Here is a 19,214-nt window from a genome sequence, read left to right as displayed (position 1 = left end):
CCCCCCCCTTTTGGCTTTAGTATCAAGATGTGTTGTTTCACAGTATGAACTGATGACTGTTCAATTCTGCATTCTTATTTCAAATTTTCTTAAAAGACATTTTCAGTGTTGCTTCACAGAGACAGCTCATACGTCCTCCTGAGAAATCTGAGGAATCCAGGTGTGTCTGTCTCAGTTTGGTGGCTCTATACATGCTGTCGTCATGGAAGAAAAGTCAGAGATGTAGCAAATTCTAAATGCTTCATCGCTGAACTCGTGAACAAAACAGGGCACTGTAGTAACTGAATTCACCACACATTGACCCACAGGTTGTGTTGTCGGTGTAAGCCTCATCTCCCACCTGTTAGTGTGACAGAACTTTAGGCTCAGTGATCCCATGTTTCTTGCTAAAGTGCTCCTTGGGAGCTGTAGTTAACTTCTCCCACATACTGTATATAAAAAGGCTTGTACCTTCACCTTTTATCAAAAAAACAAAACAAAAAAAACAATCATTTTTCTAACAGTTTAAACATTTTTGTCCTGATGCTTTTCCAAGCTATACAAGTGCTCCAGCTGCAGACAAGTCTGTTCTTATTTTGTGCAAATTTTAAAGCGGTTTCCACCAGCTTTTGTTATGTGAATATTAGGAGTTGGTTCATCATGATAAAGAGTTGGTGGCATTAATTCTGCAGCGAGGGGCTATTAAATCCTTCCAAGATGGTGTAATGAATGAAATGATGGAGATATAATATTTCTGACAAGCTTCCTCATGGCTTCACACAGATGTGATGCTTCTGTCTGCCAAGATGTTTATTCTCCTCAATGGAGCAGAAGATTTTGTGATTTTTTTTTTTTTCCCAAAGGTCCAGAATTTCCACTGAGATGTTTTTATGTGCAGATTTAAAAAGCAGATAAAAACATGTGGGCAGGTGGTGGGGTGTATTCTGAGAGTCCCATAACGTTGTCTATGTTGTGTCTCAAATAAACTCAGTGCTGACAGAGTGCGAGTGTTTCTGATGTTATTGAGAAATTCAGCTGAGGTGAAGTCTAAAATAAAAAGTGACATTAAAATTTATCTCGTGATCTACCCTGATAATTTGGAATGTATCAGAAATAGCAACCTTCACCTGGAACAATCGGCACCCTACTCAGGCCTACCCATCTACACAGATAGCACATCTAAAGCGAAACTAAGGAGTCATACGAACAGAGTCAACATGCACCTTTGCATAAACAAAGACAGAGCAGGAACAAACTGTTCAAGGAGCACGTTCAGTAAGACTGGTGTCATCAGTCAAGCGAGTGTAGGAGGATACTGTACATCAGTTTACAAAAACAGAACGACCAGCACAAAGACTTTCAAGACATATTTACATTCTGCTTTAAATATCTTTAAAGAAAAAGTCCCTGCCAATCGACATCCATCTCAGAGTCCCGCTCAGTCTCCTCTGTTTTGCCATCAGTATATAGTTAATAAGCAGTGTTTTCCCTTACTTCCCCTTGTGAAAGCGGTCCGTGAAGTAAGCTCTGCATAAAAAGCAACACTGGGGCAGCTCAGTTGAGGAGGGGCCATGCAAAAAAGTCAACAGTGTTAGTGGAGTTATCGCAAGTTAATTTCCCAGTTGGATGTCCATCTTTCAAGTCAGCATAGATTTCACTGAGTGGGCCATTGTGAGTACAGTCAGCGCTGCAGTGGATGTTCGTGATCAGTTTGGCCTCTGCACACAGTAGATACAACACAGTGAAATGCATCCAACAGAGAAGTGACAGAATGAAATGTAAAGTTCAGAAAAGTTCACCTAGTGTAAAGGCTCCTCTGCTGGCATTGCTACTAGCGACTGTTATTGGTTGTATAGAGGGGTTATATTTATGTTTTGGCATGTGTCAGACTTTATACTGCAATGGCACCAACTTCCATAGTTATTTGCAAACCAAAGTCTTATATCAGAGATCATGAGAAAGTTGCTTCTACTGAGTTAAAATATTACTCTACCTTTTTAAGCAAAAAGGTCTACAGTGTGTCCTTCATGCATGTATCCTATATGAAATACAAGAAAAAGTTTTATAATCAGACTAAGTGATGCTGCTGGGTCATGTCAGTTTTTTTCTTACTATATGTGTGTGAAGTGATCGCTGGGAGCCACTGGGATGACAGAGCTCTCTCTGGGTTTGTGACTTATAGCAAATGAACCCTCTGCTGGCTGCGACAGGCAGAATTAAAGGGAATCCCTGACATAAAAACACCCGAGAGCTCATCTTCAGCAGCGGGGTCACAACAGGTGGACGAGGATGTATAGCAGGATGCTGGATATTAAATGGATGCTGGGGCTGGAGCCGAGGGCTCCGGGAGGACGGCGTCACACCACGGAGCCCTTGGAGGCGGACAGGTGAATGGAGTGGATGCGTGTGGCCAGAGTCTTCTCCAGGTCGTGGAGGATGTCGGAGCAGATGACGGGGCTGGACCCGGGGCTCTCGGCGGGAGGAGGTTCGTACAGAAGCTGCTTGAAGCTGTCCAGTTCAATCAGCAGCACCATGTTCTTCAGGAAATAGCCCTCGATGAAAGCTGTAAGCTCCGTGGCACCGAGGAACTACGTCGAACAAAGATGGTGCACAAAGATAAGCAAACCCTTCACTTGTAAGCACTCATTTGACCCATTGTTAACAAGACAGTGGGAAAAAAAAGCATCTTTAAATAAGCATACCCTTCAAGTAAGAATGACATTTATTTGAATTTATTTTATTATCCTTTATTGCTGATTGTTATATTAGCATCTTTTTTTTTTATCCCATTAGCATTTGTTTCTTACTATCTGGCAAGTTTACAGTGACATTTTATGACAAATTATTATTATTAATGAAATGATCCGTTCTCCATTGGTCCATTATCAGCTGCCAGAGACAGTTTCTCACCTTGGCGTGTTTGTAGAGGTCCACACAGGTTTCGGTGGTGATGTTCTTGGAGCAGATGATCTCACAGTGTCTCTGAAGGGCCTCTAGTTGGAAGAATTTGGCTGCAGACAGGAGCTGCAGGGAACAGTACAGCCAGACAGAATGAGGCACAGCACTGGGGATTAAAGATGCTAAGACTTGTGCTGTTGCTCAGCAGGCTTTAGCTGAGTCTCTCTTACCTCCATAACTTCAGTGTTGCGTATGTGCAAGGACTCAGTGCCTCCACAGTACAGATACTGCATGACCAGCTGAAACACAGAACAGTGGAGTCTATGCTCATTTTATGGGTTTAATTTCCCTTTTATTACAGTTTTACTAATATTTCTGTATACTCTCCAAATGTAGATATACCTACTGGGCTCTGTTCATACAACTGACATCAGTTATATAGATTTCAGTATGGACAATATATATTAAGAGTGGGAAAAATACAAACCAAAACCAGGCTGTACTACTGACAAACGTAAAAAGTCTCACAGAACAATAATGGCCACTAAACTAAATAGTCATGAACAGAAAGTTGATCAACAGTAATTTTGATAATTTATTACTCTGTTATGTTATTAACTGGCCCCGGCATTCTGGGTCAGGGAACTTGTATAATTTAACTATTTTTCGACAAATTACAGAATGTATTACTTGAAAAATAACCATCAGATTAATGTATTTTTAAATTAATTTTATATGCGCATGTCAGATAATAAAAAAGGATCATTCTGGCAATATTCTGTATTTTGTTAGTGTCAACAAGTCCCACAAAAAGAGGCTCATCTTTTAAGTCGCCCCGTTTGTGTAGCTACTGTATGTGTAGTTTTATTTTTAAAAAAAGCTAAATTATTTTCCAAAACAGCTGGCCAGTTTAGTTTTTAGGTTACTCAAGTTAAAATAGTTTATTTGTTGGGGACTATTTTCAGTAGCCGATCAATAATACACATTTGGTGGTGCAGTGAGTGTTTCTGGCAGCAGAACCATGTGTGTATAAGTCAAAACAAACTACAGAGATGAAGGAACACGTCACTCAATTTAACAGCACGACTCACTGACATGTTTCTAACAGTGCTCTTTTGATTTAGTTGATAATAAGAACAATATAAAATATCAGACTTCTGCTTTAACAACATGTGACAGTACAGAAATGAGGTAAATGAGGTTTGAGGTTATTTAGAAACAGGGGTGTCTTCATATGATTGTCACAGCTCTTCAAAAATACTGGATGACAGTATATTGGTATGGGATTTATAAACTTTCAAATATTGGTATTGGCTTCTAAAATCCATATTTGGAGCAACTAATGGAGTATCCATCTGAAAACACAACCAAAACATGATCATGGATTTGGGTTGTGTCCTATCACAGGACTCCATTAGCAAAAGCAAAAAATAGTACATTAACAGTCTCACATGGAAGATGTTGTACTTGACGTGGCTGATCTCAATACAGGTGTTCTCAGCTGCTGGTCGGTTCTGGAGCAGCGACTTGAACCTAAATGGAAAAGTTAGTTAACTGCGTAGCTCACTGCACATTTTTCATTTGGGAAAAAAAGAGAGAAATAGTAGTAAAGTGCTACATTAGGTCAAGTCTCCTTTTACCTGGGTGAAGCTGTAAACAGCAACACTTTATGTGCATAAAATGGTTTCCCCTCCACCAGGAAAGTAACATCAGACATCTCCTTATTGTTCAGAAAGTGAGGGTCTGCAAAAGAGAAGAAGGCAGTAAGATCCAGCCAAACAGCAAACAGAGTAAGATTAAGCTGACATAGTCATTTATTACTCCAAGGGTGATTCACTGCTCAGGTATCAGTGTTGCAAAAGGTTGCTATAGTGCATCACTGTGCATTCCTGATGAATTCATTTGCTTTTTAAAGCTTTCATTCTCTTCAGGCACAAAATAACAAACCATTTATCCTTTATTCAAACACTCACATAAAGTCTACACTAGGTGGTGCTGCAGCATGGTCACCGAATGCTTCCCTGCCTCCTTCTGCTCTAATGAAAACCAACATCTGAAAAAGTGGAAATGTTAAAACCTCTGTGACCTCCCCAACTTCAAAGGAGCTTTTAATACCAGATTAGACTGATAGATCACGTCATCAGTGACATGTGATCACAAATCTACGTGCATATGATTAGAAATGCTCAAAGCCAAATTTCTGTTAATCTAATCTATTGAGATTACTTGCCCCTTTCCTATTTATTGTGCTCTAGGCCCAACTGTTTTATATGTATAAATGATTACAGTCAAACTTATTTTCTTATGACCTTGTTAAATCCAATACGTTAATTACTCATTAATATAATCAAACTCCTCTCTTTGCCAAAACTGGCCTTTGATGATTCAACGTATTGAGATCTTGAAAAGAAAATATAACCCCCGCCCATCATGATACAAGACTGAGGCCCCAAATGTGGAAAAAACTCTATGAAGAAGCCCACAACTTACTTCAGAAAAGGCAATGACACAACAAGGCACTGAAGGCAAAAAGACAGTGAGCAAAACATTTCCAAGGCAAGCAAGTGGAACAGTGAATGAATGGTCTTTTTTGAGAGGGTAACAAAACAAACACAAATCTGAAGGCACCTTCTTCAAAGTGACGAAAAGTCTTTTCATAAGAAAAGTAGGAAAGTAACAAAAACCCACTTTACATGACACAGGTGAGTCCTAAAAACACTTTTTTCTAGATGGTAGACAGGCGGAAACCAACTAATACTTAGAAACAAAACCACAAACATAAGCATTTTTACACATTGACAAAAAAACAAGGGGAGTGAATATAAAGAGTCAAAGAGAAAAAGGTGCATGGTGATCATGTGCCGAATCAAGCTATCACAGGAAGTAACTTCAGATCGTGACACCCTCCCCCTTTTCTGGCCCGCCTCCCTCCCTAATCATTTTCATAAAGGTGATTTGATAATATATTTTGCTCCTCTTCAAAGCCAACCCCCCAAAATGAAGTTGCACTATAATATTTCCCAAATGTCAAAAAGAAATGATTGTTGTTTGTTAATAAACTGGAGTAATTTCACTGTAATCTTGTAACCATACGAGTCTGATTTATATATATTTGTTGTTGTGAATCACCGAAAGATATTTTGAAAAAAATGAACCTCAATTTTTGAAACACTTTTGATAGAAAGCCATTTGAAAGCCTTAAAAGAAAGATGAGTGCCACATTTCATGAAGTCTCTATGGACACCCCACACCTAAAAAAAAACAAACTTCTGTCTGCTACTTCAGCTCTAATGCTGCTTTCACACCGTTGCCATTCAGCTTCATTTGTTGCATAAACTCTCCTACCTAGGCGCGAGGTCTGTTTCTTCTTGATCTCCGTCAGCTTAGGGATGGGGAAGGGCCCATAGCACTGAGTGAAAATGACTGATAGCTGCTGGCTGATCACCTCGTTCTGCAAACAGACACCAACACAAGTGATACAGATTATATGGATTAGGGTTTTGTGGTCTCTGTTTTCCATGTGCTATCCAGGACAAAATGTAATGCAAATGTATGGTAATACTGGAGTGCAACTAAATATAATATATATTTATAGAACGTGCACAGAAGAGTTTGTATTCCCAGAAAACCAGCCTTACTTTGTCTGATGTTTCTCTAACAAGCATTTTGTTTACATGCACATGAACGAAAGCCTCGGTGACCTTGCTGGTTCGGAGGATCTGGAACATGAGCGGCAGGCCATGTGTGATCAGCTCCTCGGTGTACTCCTCTTCCTGAATGCAGCTGAAGTCTTTGAGCAGGCCTTGGATCAGCGTCCGGCGGTGCTGGATGAAACAGGTACGCAGGGACTCGAGCCAGGTGTGCAGCGTCCAGGGAACACCTGGGAACACCACCACACAGACAAGTGAATACACGCTCACACACAGCAAAGAGAGTCTGATTCTGAGCGGTTTCAAGGGCGACAGAACCGACCATGTTTCCATCACTTCATGAGGTTAGTGCGAGGTGAAGCGTGAGTGCAGTGATAGTGTTAGTGGATAGTCAGACGACCTGGTGGCAACCTAAAGGCAGGACTTGTTAAAAATAATGTAATGTTGTCTAACAATATGAATGATATGTACATGAAATAAACAAAAATGATGACATGAAAGCAGGAACTCTGTGTAATTTGACATTTTAAAAATTCAAGTGTTAAGATTAAGCAAAAGAATTTGTATCACATAAGCCTGCTTGTAGTGAGACTGTAATGTCAACTGTTATTTCTATGATCAACGGTGGAATTTCACTCTCTTCTGCACCAGTATGGAGACAAATTCAAGAGACAAATATTTTAATATTTTGGGGGTAACCTCATTTTCTGTTTTGCTGAGAGACTGAGGATTTTACTAAAATATCTGTCTAATAAATGCAAGGTGAGGGCTAGCTATGCCTTTAGCTTAGCATACAGAAAGCAAACAGGGAAACAGTTCGCCTGGCTCATCCTAAAGCTCATTATACATTATATTCAGTAAAAACTCCCCATAAAATCACAATGCCTCATTTTTACACAGCTTTAAGTGGATTACACAAACAGGTTATAACACGTTAATTTGTACATTTTAGAAGTGCTGCAGTTTTTGTTACCTTTTATTGACAGTGGCATTGATTTTCACATCTAAGCATAGTTTTGCAAAATGTTGACTTATTCAGTTGAAGTGCTCAAAAAATGGAAAATGAACATCTTTCAATTTCAAGACTTGATACAACCAACAGCTCCAGATCAACTACTGGACTGTGATGAGATTGTTTTCCCTACCAACATCAATTAAATGGACACATCAGTTTTTGTACCCAGTGATCTAGAAAATGTTGGAGTGAAATCTGATGGCTGCTATGTCTACATAACGAGCTCTGTTTGGGGACATTGTTTTATCTCCATGTTCACGCCTTTGACCTAAGCTGTTATCACCTTGCATTTAAAAAGTGTTACTTCTGTGCCTGTTTCATGGCTGGATGAGTAGTGGTGATTGCTGAGGGTGTGTAGAGGACAGCACAGGACTGGACGGGACAGGATAGGAACAGCATGATCACACCTCCAGGACAGCTGGAGGCGCCAGGGAACGAGGCATGTGTGCCAGTGAAGCATGTATTAGTAAATCTGACCTAAGCTGCGGATGTCTATGGTGATGTCCACATGGCCGTGCTCTGCGCTATGGTACATGGCCTCTCTCAGGGCCCTCAGTTTGGCCTTTCCTGTTCGCAAGGTTCCTCCACAGTTGGCCTGTGGAGCCAACCTCTTCTCCCCAGGATCCGAACCCTCAGCCAGGATCTCCTCCAGGGACAACACATCCCCCTTTTCCTTGTCTGAGTGGGACAGGAGCTTCCGAAAGACATTCCTACAGGGTAGGAGGGAGAAAATGAAGACACAGACAAGACATTAACGGAAGGGAGGGAGATAAAACAGAATAAGAAACTGCTTTAAGGTGAAAAAAGGGAAGGATGCTATGGTGAGAAAGTGCAAAATATGTGGTTTGGGGTCAAATGGCAGGAAGAAAAGCTGTGAAGTGGATGAATTAGACCCATTTAGATCTCTCTGAGTGATGACACTCATGTATTTATTTAAGCATAATTGCACACTCTAAACCTGTTGTGCTGGTCTGTAGAGTACAAGAAGCTGGAATCGATTATCTCCTCATAAAAGACAAGACTGTAACATGTTACAAATAAGCTTTTAGTTTTCACTCAACATCACAACATGCTGTTGCTGCAACAGAGTGATGCAGCAGTAACAGATGCCCTCCTATGAGAAGAATGGACTTCAATACATATCATACACAGTGTGATCAGAGCCTGAAGATCCATCACTGCACCATCTGCTTTAGCAGCATCATATTCTGTGGTGAGATTGTTTGATCTTTGATGACAAGTCTGTGGGAGGCTCACAGTTGTCACTTTGATGCCATTCATAAAAAGTTGTTTGATCACCACTAATAGTCCCTTGGGCTTGAGAGTACATCCAAGCAGTTTACCGGAATATTTTCTCAGCTTGTGTCTATGGAACTACACTACATAGCCAACATGTGAAGATTTCATGTCATTTGTTGCTACAGCCTCCACTCTTCTGATGTTGAACATGGCTGCAGGAATTTGCTTCTATTCAGTCACAAGAGAATTTGTGAGGTTGGTCACTGATGTTGGGCAATAAGGGCTGGCTCAGTTCATTTCTTATTGCTTTAGCTTTGTGCATGGGGGCTCTGTCATGTTGAAACATGGAAAGAACCTTTCCTGAACTGTTACAACAAAGTTCGAAGAAAATAATTGTGTCAAATTTGTGTCATTGTTTCCATCCAGCTCTTGGTTAGATAACAAGAAAACATATTGTGAAAAATGTACAAGTTTTTCCTCCAATGTAGCTCTGAACATACAGCAGGTAACTTGATATGTCTTAAGTCACATATAAAAAGCTGAAGAGTGCATTAAAACTAACACATGCTTCCTCTGTGTTCGACTATACACGCCAATAACGTTGCTTATCATAGTTATGCAGCTGACACTCAGATTTACTCTTTCACCAATTGACTGTGGTCCCTTAAACTCACTGTCAGTGCTTAAAGCAAGTACATAAAATTTCCTTCAATTAAATAAAAAGAAGACAGAAATTATTCCTTTTGCCACAGAAAGAAAAGAGGTTACTGCCAGGCTTAATCCCAAAACGCATGTTAGAAATCTTTATTGACTCAGATCTGGGCTTGACCAGCCACATCAAGACCATAACTAAATCAGGATTTGATCAATCTCAAATCTCAAAGAAACAAACAGGCTTAGAGATTTTGTGCCTTTATTTCCAGCAGGGTGGACGATCATGACAGCCTTTTGTCTGGTCTTCCCAAAAATACTGGTTTCTTTTACAAATTCTGTAATAGTTACTCAGCACCTGAAAATATTTGACAGATGTTTGTGTGCCTCCTGATGACTGGTTTCTTATGCAATGTTTAGGTTAGGAGAACCTTTACACGCCACCATCTGCAGTGTTACGCTGCTTACAACACACTGCAGCATGATTACCATATGATAACTGATTGTCTTAATAACACACTGCATTGTGTTGCTTGCATCTGCACTCCGCTGCCTGACGGCTCTCACTGTCCTGAATGTTAATAGGCTTTATCTTAGTCAGCTGCAGGGAAATGATGTCAAGATGAATACAGTAAGTGCTGCCGAATAGACTGCAGCGCTTACTGTTGCTTGCGCGATGACAGGGCAATGAGCCATCTGCCTTTCATATGCTGCAGGACTTCTGTTTGAGGGGCAGATGTGTAAATGGGTCAATACTGTGGTGGTGGATATTTCTCTGCTGGCTGGCACTTCACTTGTGTCCCCGTGTGTCCCTGTGTGTGTGTGCGAGTACTTGCGCTACCTGTGGCCATGTGCTGCTGCCAGGCTGTATGAGTTCATATCCCCCAGCGGAGAGGACGAGATGCCGTTTCGACACATGGTCCCGATCATGGGGTCGGCTCCTCTTTCCAGAAGCAAGCTCACCAACTCAAAGTTACCTAATGAGGGTGACAGATACGACAAATGAATAAAGCAGGTGTAAAAAGTACAATTACTTAGGCACAGTAGCTAAGTTTGATGTGCTTTTATGCTACTTTGTATTTTGCCTTCTTTATATTCTTGAGGAAAATATTATACTTCGTACTCCACTACATTTATTTGACAACCGTGTAAAAGCAAACACAAAACCATGTACTAAACTAGTTACATAGGATGTATTTATTTTTACAGCTCCACCAGTACCAGCTTCAACAGTAAATTCTATCTTACTAGAAATTCTGTTTTTAATCATTTTCTTTTTATACAAGGAAAAGACACATGTATGTTTGAAACCTAATTTTATTTTTCTGCACTTATTTCCATCTGATTTGAGAATTTAATTCAGTCTTTCTTAGATTCCTTTAATTTAATGTACATTCAGAAAACAAGGCAAAGGGAAGTTGAAATACCTTAACACAATAAATACCTTCCAGTCCAGTAATTCATAAAGTAAGTGAATATAGGTAGTAAAAAGCTCCCAGACACTAAATAAATTTCAAGAATTATTTTCTCTAATAAAGTGATGCAGTCTTTCTACTGTGTGTATGAATCACACTCCTGTGGATTTGACTTTTAATGCTTTAACTTTTGATATCTTAAATGCATTAAATGCAAATACAATCACGATTTCAGGGTTTTATTTCAAATGGCGTACCAATCTTAAAACCTTTTCCACCAGTGAAGGGGAGCTTTTTTGATGGCACCTCAAGTAGCTGTTCAAATATACAACAAAAAAATATCTTTTTTACATTCACACACTGAATTCCACAGTGATTACAGCAGTGAGACTGGATTTGTTGAGAACAAAACCAGTCAGAACTGTTACCTGAGGCACTTTGCCAGGCACTAGAAGAACAGCAACTACTGCAGGTGTCATTTCAATACTGATTTCAAGCACTAATTCAGTGAACACAAATGTGATACAATTCGGATACTGCTCCATTTAGAACAAACTGGAAGGAAACCTGAATTTCTGGAAACTCACTTTGCTATTCAAGCTTTTTTCTCCCCCAGTAAAGTTGATGTGACAGCAAAGTAAAACAGGAAGGTGTCAGAAAATGAGCCTGAATCTGCATAAAAGTATTTTGTTCTCAGAAAGTCTTTCACTTACTGCTATTCATTAACAAAATCACCTCTGGGACTGTGGTCTTTATTTCATCTAAATTATTTATTAGCTAATGAGCAGAATGCTAATAATACTCAATATCCATGCCTCTGCATTATATCCATATACTACCATGGCAACATGGCTGCCTACAGTTACTCACAGTAACAAAAAGATTCAATATTATATGTCAACTTGTTAGGTTTGAATTAATTTTTAAAACATTCATTGGGATGATTTAAAATAGCAGTGCAGAGATCTTTAATGTAAACATAAATTATGCACATATGTGAAACGGTTTAACATTTTGGGAAATATTCTTATTTGCTTTTTCGCAGAGAGTTAGTTGAGAAGATGGAGACGACTACTGATATTTCAATATGCAGCTATAGCTAGCAGCTACTTAGATTAGCGTAGCATAACGGCTGGAAACAGGTGGAAACAGCTAGTGTTTCTCTCCAGGGGTAAAAAAAAAAAAAAAGAAGAAATAAATCACCTACCAGCTCCTCTGAAGCTTACAAATTACACAATATAGCCAATTTGTTGAATCAGTAGAAACATTTACATGTAAAAACAGCTATTTGTGGTTGTACAAAGCTTTATGTGTGGGACTATTTGTGGGTGCAGGGACTTCCTCAGGTTTCCTCTGGTTACTTGCCGAACCTCACTGTGATGACAAGACTTGTTCAGTTGTGTATGTTAAATACCACAGTGTTTTAAAAGTGTAAATTAGTGAGCTGCTAGGCATCTGCTTGTAAGGCAGTTACATTGCCCTTGCACCGAGCCCAACTAGATGTCTCCCCTCTGTTTTCAGTCTTTATGCTAAACTAAGATAACGCTCTTTCTCCTAAATTGACCTGCTGGCTTCAACTTTACATACAGTTAACAGGTATGAAAGTGCATCACTGTTCTAATTTAATTTAAAGTGAAAGGGTTTATTTCCCTAAAATACTGAACTATTGCTTTAACCCATGTTAGCTTAAAAGTTGAGACAGAAAGTTAAAAACTATCTCAAAGCAAGGAAGATTGTGTGATTATAACAGAAGCTTCCAGAACAGCTGCTAAACTTTGTCCTGAGACTTTTGTGTCAACTACTACAGTATTTCCAAGGTCAAAAATGGCCTTTGATTTAACCTGGCCGTTTCCCTTCTACATTAAGCTAAATGGTTGCTAACTTCTGGCTTTATGTTTACTGGACATTAGAGTGTCCCAAAATGTCAAACTATTGGTTTAAATTTTGACAGAAAAAAAAATGCTGCAGATTCTTTTATAAAGGTACTGCAGCACAACCATGAGAAGCAGCATTTAACATTCAGCACAGCCTTGAATCCCTGAGAGTAATTGAAAATGATAAATTAATTAGATGATTAAAGCAGAGTGAGGGTGCCTCCTGGTGAAGTTGGAACCAAATATGTCATAACTAATGTCTTGTACACTGCATCAGAAGGAACAGTACTTGAGTCAAATGTGCACGTCTGCAAAGCAAAGATGAACACATGTATTTGCTGCTGGTCTGTGATTACCTGCAGCAGAGGCCAGCTGTAGAGGGGTCTCGGTGTAGTTCTCTGCCCCATCCTGCAGGGCGCCCTCCACGTTCGCTCTGTTATCTAGCAATAACTGTGACAAGCATGGGAAGAAGTGGAGAGCAAGGGAGGGGGGGAACAAACCAGGATGGGGAGTGGGGAGGAAGAAAACAGTTGAGGGGGAGGCAATGTGTTACAGTCAGACTGGGTAGAAGGAAAAGCCTGAACTGCTGGAAACCTGCACCACCTCATTTAGAACTGCCTGAGCTCAGGACATTAAACACACTCCTACTCTAGCTACACTTCCTCATTAGTTTCTGTCTGTGGAGGCTATTGTTGGTGTTGAGCTGTGAAATGAGGAATAAAAAAGGTTTCTTTTTCTACCCCCCCAAAATTCTGTGGGGATGAAGATTAATTATTGAAAAACTCCTGAAGGCGACGGTGTTCATCAGGCTTTCAGGCAGTGTCAGCTCATAGAGTAACTACTGCAACAGATTGTATTATGTATTACAAATGAACAGAACTGAACAAAACACTGAAATCTGGTATCCTTGAAGCTGCATATCAGGCTGGGCGAGCCTCTGGATGTTACTCCCTACTGCTGTGGGACCAGTCCTTAGATTCGGTTTTGGTGAAAAGCAGGGGCTGGGTGACTTATCTACACATTTTAAGAACATACAGTATATTAATAAAAGCAAACTTCATCTGGAGAGCTTGCCTTAGCCAAGTCCTCTCCACATAAAAATAATCACTGCACAGATAGGAGGAAGAAGGTGAAATAGAAAGGACATACATCATTATTATTATTATGATGCATCATAATAGTCACTGGTGCAAAGGTCAGGGCAAGGGCCACATGGTAAAGGTTACAGGTCATAAACGTCACTACCTGCACGACAGGGACGTGTCCGTGTAACACGCCGAAAGTGAGCGGCGTCCCCTGGCGTGTTTCAGGATAAACTGAGGGGTGCTTGTTTACTGTGCTTGGCACCTGGGAAGTCATAGGTGAAGTTCAGGGAGAGAGATATACAGCCGTTAACATTCACAGCCCAGGGCAGGAGATGGAGGGCGGGGAGGAGTGCGAAGCAGTTTGCAGGAAGAGAAGTGTAAGCAAAGAAGGGCGGGAGGCAGAGGGAGATTTTCCTCTTGAGTTTCACAGAAAATCTTGAGCAGCTTGAAGTCTACCTCTCACCTCAAATGTGGGACCACTCTTTGTACTGTCTGCCTACTCCATCTTTATACAGAATTTAATTTCAAACAGCAACACACAACAGTGAAAAAGACCAACCGTCAAGATGAGTGGTGCTGACTCACAAATAAAGCAGTGGTGGGGTAAAATTAAACAGCCATGCAGCCTGATGTTGCTCTGAGTTTCTGAAGTGGTTCTGTCCCAGCGTAAATTACTGAAATGATCTTCAGTGTCGCCTGGAGGAGGCCTCTGTCAAAATGATGCTTAAAATAATGCTACAATTTCATTTGAGCTCTGATGCTGAACAACAGTGGGACTGTTTTTGTATTCACTCTGATGAATTATTAACTGGTTCATAATATTAGGCAGTACATCACTGGCATTGTAACGGAGAACGACTCTGGAGGAGTACTTTAAACATACTCTAATTTCTTTTCGCCCTTTGGAGTCTATGAAGTCTCAAAACATGCTGACAGCATAAACCATCCCTAAACTGCTCTTTGCCCTATCATAATGTCATGTTTTCTAGTGCCTACATATACTACAGATGAAACTCATGTTAGCTGTCTAACAAGTAAATTTGTCAGTCCAGGCAGCCAGGGACAAGACTGACTGTTGTTGAATTTAAGACTTTTTAATACTTTCTAAGGCTTTGTTTTAACGAAACTGAATTAAATGCTTATCAGTTTTTTCGTGGCCTGCAGATACCCTGATATCACAAGGTAAATGAAGAAATGTAAACACAATTAGAAGATTAAAAAAAAGACCAGGCACTCTTAGACTGGAGCAAGGAATATGTTTAAAAGCCTTGATTTAATCAGGCATCTCTTTCACAACAGTTAGAAGATAATTAAAGCACCCTATGCCTCATCACATACTACAAGCAGTAGTGCTGTTGTAGTACTACTGTATTAGGGAAATCCTGTAAATGTACATACTGTAATTCAGTAGACGTGTTTCTGTTTTGTTTGTTAGTTTTAGGCTCAACCACAAATCCCGGAAAAGATCATTTTTGTAACTCGAATGAACTGACCCTTTAAGAATTTGTAATTAACTTCTGGGTGATTTACACAGCTAGTGCTCTGCTTTTGAGTCAACACACTTGCACTGAATACAGGCACTAAACCAAAGAAGCAATTGCAACAATCAGCAATGAGGCCATCATGGTGGTGGAGAGCCCATGAAGCATTTGCTCTTGGATATGCTTGAAAAAAAGCTGCTACACACACACACACACACACACACACACAGAGGACACGCTGCAGAGACAACAGCAGGATTTAAGACGACATAGTGTCACTGTAACTTTTAGCATCTATAGTTTAACACCAAATAAATGCAATGAAGTGCATGTTTGTAGTAGCAAGTTACACTAAGCGCACACACTTGGTTTAAAGCAAACTCCTGTTGGTTAGTCTACAGTGTAAAAGATCATGAAGTACCTGCACTGAGTGAATTTTTACTTTATCTCTGCATAGAGACCAACTACCATTGTTACTGTGCAAATGATCCTCATTTACTACTTATCAGTGCAGGAGAACAGAAAGCATGCTGGGAGCAGGTGAGATGGGGGAAGGGGGGGGCACAAAGTGGGTTCATTGTTTTCACTGGTACATGTGAACAAATGTAAATGAACATATTGGACAAGAACAAAAATATGAGACCACTGTGACATCATTACATTTGACAGACTGATGGTCAACACTGACCTCGCTATTGATGTCGGCTCCGGCGTCGAGCAGCATCTGGACCATGGCCTCATCACCTCGGACACAGGCGTACATAAGAGGGGTCATTCCCTGCAGCAGGGGAGAGAGCAGGGGTTACAAATTTAGACTGGATTAATTTATCTTTCTAGAGGGTGCTGAGGTGTTTTACTTGCTGGGGATCATTGTCAGTCACTCACAGAGTTAACTGACTTCCTATCTGAGAATGGTACAAATAACATTTACTCAGCTGCTGGATGGCCACCTTATCAGTAATATAGCACTTTTCAGCAACCCCCAGATTAACCAAAGTGCTTCACAACCTCCCAGGACCTAAAGTGGATGTTCAACATCAACACCATTGCCAAGAAGGCACAGCAGAGGATGCACTTCCTGCGCAGGCTCAGGAAGTTCAACCTGCTCCTGGAGCTGCTGATACAATTCTACAGAGGAATCATCGAGTCTATTCTCTGCATTTCCATCACTGTCCTGACCTCACAGGTCAAAAGGAGGGCAGAGAAGATTTCTCACATCCTGGACACATACAGCTTGAACTCCTCCCCTCTGGACGGTGCTACCGGTCACCAGGATATCACAGAGTCTACTGGAGGTTAAATTTGATTGATTGATTGATTGATTTATTCTTTCAAACATGTAAAGACAGTCGATATGTCAACACACATAATTTCACACATATCCACAAATGCTAATCCATTATCAATTTGCTTATACCTAGTACATGCTTGAACGGAGTAGGAAGAAGTCAGACTTATCCAGTCCTACCCCATGACATCATCTTACCATCATTGGTTTGCAAGCAGTATTACTACATAGAAAATTATGTTCTACACCACGCTAGTGATATACTAAAAAATATTACAGACTGTTAACATTCTTACATAATTACGTACTTTGCTAATTATCTTCTACATCACACAAGTAGCAATAGTACATAGTGTTAACATTCATACACCACACCCACAGTGTTACAGCTGATTAATCATTGAGCCTGTTCTTGCCCATATCTTGATTGACACGTACCTTTATATTTATGTTTAAACTCCTCAATTCTCTTACTGTTTTTTATGTCCACACTTAAATTATTCCATAGTTTTACCCCACTTATAGAAATACAAAATCTTTTTTTGGTTGTACGTATAGCATGAATTTTTAAATTTAACTGACCCCTTAAATTGTATCCCCCTTCCCTTTCATTAAATAGTTTTTGAATTCCACCAGGTAATAAATTGCTCCTGGCTTTATACATAAACACTGCAGTCTTAAATCCCACTAAATCTTGCTGAACCACAGTTCAAGACCAGGACCCAGATCCTGTTACCTTGGTAACAAGTTGGTCCAGTCTGGTGAGGGCGTTACTGGTCAGTCCTTCATAGTGGAGCACAGAAACCAGACGAGACGGGTCTCCACGGAGCAGACACTCCTCCATCTTCTTGTCAAACTGGCACAAAACATAAACTTGTTTCCTCTCTTTCAACAAACACTGACTAATGTTAAATATCCTCAATGCACCAAATTTAATTAATTGTTTACGTTTTAAGTTAAGTGTTTATGAAGAATAAAACGTTATTTTAACTGTTTTATTTTTCAATTCCTGCAGACAGACAGCAGGGGGTGCTGCAGCCTGCACTGTGTGACAGAGGGGTAAACAGACTAGCAGACACACCTGCAGAGGTCGCCAGATTTTGTAAACATCTTTTTAAATGAATTTTTTTATTTATATTGACGTGAAAGCCTAAGTGCACAAAACTCCATTTAATTTTAGGGCGATTTAAGTCTATAAACAGCAGAAACACCTGCCGATTTCCTTAGTTTATATGAATCTGTCATGTTAACTTTACTGCACCTAACTCAGTTTAATTTTACAACGATTTAAAACTAAAACTAGCCGGTAACTAGAGCGATATAAGACTTAAACCGCGCAGACATGTGCAGTTGACGTTAACGCCAATTACTTATTTACCATGTTGTCTCCTCTCGACGACTCGTGAACGCGCACAGCTGCAGCCAATTATCTCATGAGTGTCAAGACCGCGCAGGAATCCGTTTAAATAAGATTGATGTAGTCTGAAAGTTACAAGAACGTCCTGTTCGTGAGGCCGACAAAATAAAACGATTCCCTTTAACAAGCAGCAACAACGTCAAAATAAAATTCAGCATCCTCCTGATTTTAGATTACAGTCCTGCACCTGAACATCCAGTATTGTCCATATCATTATATAGTTTGATATTATCCGTATGATCAGTAGAGGTAATAGTACAATTATTATTATAGGAGCATGTATTGACTGTTTTGTTTGTTTGTTTCTTTGTGACATGTTAATTCCACTGGTGCATGTGTGTAGGACAGTGTTTGTGCTGCACGTGCAGTGTAGCTGTTGTGTGTCTGATACAGAGAAACACACACGCCTGTTTACCTGTGTGTTCTGTAAACACTGGAGTGTTTCTCCCAAAACAATCTCAGTAGTCATCAGAGGACGAGCTGCTCACCTGTGACTACCTGGCTGTCTGTCCCATGGGAGTCACACAGCTGTTTATTCTTCTGCAGAAAATCCATATTTAACATGTCTTCTGAACTTTAACCCTGCCCCCGAGCCCCCTTCCTGCACTCCAGCCCACTCTCAGGTGGGTGTAGGCTGGAGGGGCGTTTTTTTTGTAATATATACAATGGTTGAAGTGAGCTTTTGTATGTATTTCCCCAGTTTTCAACGCCATACTCTAAGTATGGTAAAATCAATGAAGAATACAAAATACGTAGTGCTTTCCCGTCCAGAATATATCTAACCCTTGCCAATATCGATATATTTTTTTGCTATTTTGTGCTGAATATATCTGATATGAGATTTCCAGGCGAATGTTTTCATCAACTATGACACCTAGAAACTTAATTTCATATACTTGTTCTATTTTAGTGTAACCGCGGTATAATAATTACTCATAATGTAACCGGGATGTAATATGTACCCAGAATGTAACCAGGATGTAATCATTACACAAAATGTTTTGGTTCATGTGTAAGTTAATTCACATGCCTGGTCAGGGTTGCCTCCACTCCACTAGGACTCGCAACTGAGCCATGCTTTTCTTTGTTGGTAGCCGGGTATAAAGAGGGGTCGCGCACCTCTTCCGCTCTCTTTCCTGCACGGTGGCGAGTGGAAAGAGGTGAGCGCTCCATCCATTTGCGACTATTTTACTTTTATCGCACACCCTGGGTCGCATGGGTA

General features: G+C 40.2%; 1 protein-coding gene across 4 annotated transcripts in view; it reads right to left on the bottom strand.

The window, feature by feature from the left end:
- Positions 1 to 7: 7 nt before the first annotated feature.
- Positions 8 to 19,214, bottom strand: part of LOC109967819 (ankyrin repeat and BTB/POZ domain-containing protein BTBD11-A) — a 158,927-nt gene continuing 139,720 nt past the window's right edge. The window contains exons 6-17 of one of the 4 annotated variants that reach the window (XM_020613655.1): positions 15,976 to 16,065; positions 13,967 to 14,068; positions 13,078 to 13,171; positions 10,274 to 10,409; positions 8,110 to 8,252; positions 6,516 to 6,757; positions 6,223 to 6,328; positions 4,518 to 4,620; positions 4,329 to 4,410; positions 3,108 to 3,176; positions 2,890 to 3,003; positions 8 to 2,567 (exon numbers count right to left, since the gene is read on the bottom strand). In XM_020613655.1, the coding sequence (XP_020469311.1) occupies positions 2,337 to 2,567; positions 2,890 to 3,003; positions 3,108 to 3,176; positions 4,329 to 4,410; positions 4,518 to 4,620; positions 6,223 to 6,328; positions 6,516 to 6,757; positions 8,110 to 8,252; positions 10,274 to 10,409; positions 13,078 to 13,171; positions 13,967 to 14,068; positions 15,976 to 16,065 (1,512 nt within the window). In that variant the 3' untranslated portion in view covers positions 8 to 2,336. Of the gene's footprint in view, positions 2,568 to 2,889; positions 3,004 to 3,107; positions 3,177 to 4,328; positions 4,411 to 4,517; positions 4,621 to 6,222; positions 6,329 to 6,515; positions 6,758 to 8,019; positions 8,253 to 10,273; positions 10,410 to 13,077; positions 13,172 to 13,966; positions 14,069 to 15,975; positions 16,066 to 19,214 lie in introns of all 4 variants that reach the window. The other 3 variants (XM_020613653.1, XM_020613654.1, XM_020613656.1) reach the window with 3 other exon arrangements.

This window comes from Monopterus albus, unplaced genomic scaffold, assembly GCF_001952655.1.
Source record: "Monopterus albus unplaced genomic scaffold, M_albus_1.0 scaffold136.1, whole genome shotgun sequence".
Lineage (NCBI taxonomy): Eukaryota > Metazoa > Chordata > Actinopteri > Synbranchiformes > Synbranchidae > Monopterus > Monopterus albus.
This window is presented reverse-complemented; position numbering and strand designations above follow the sequence as displayed.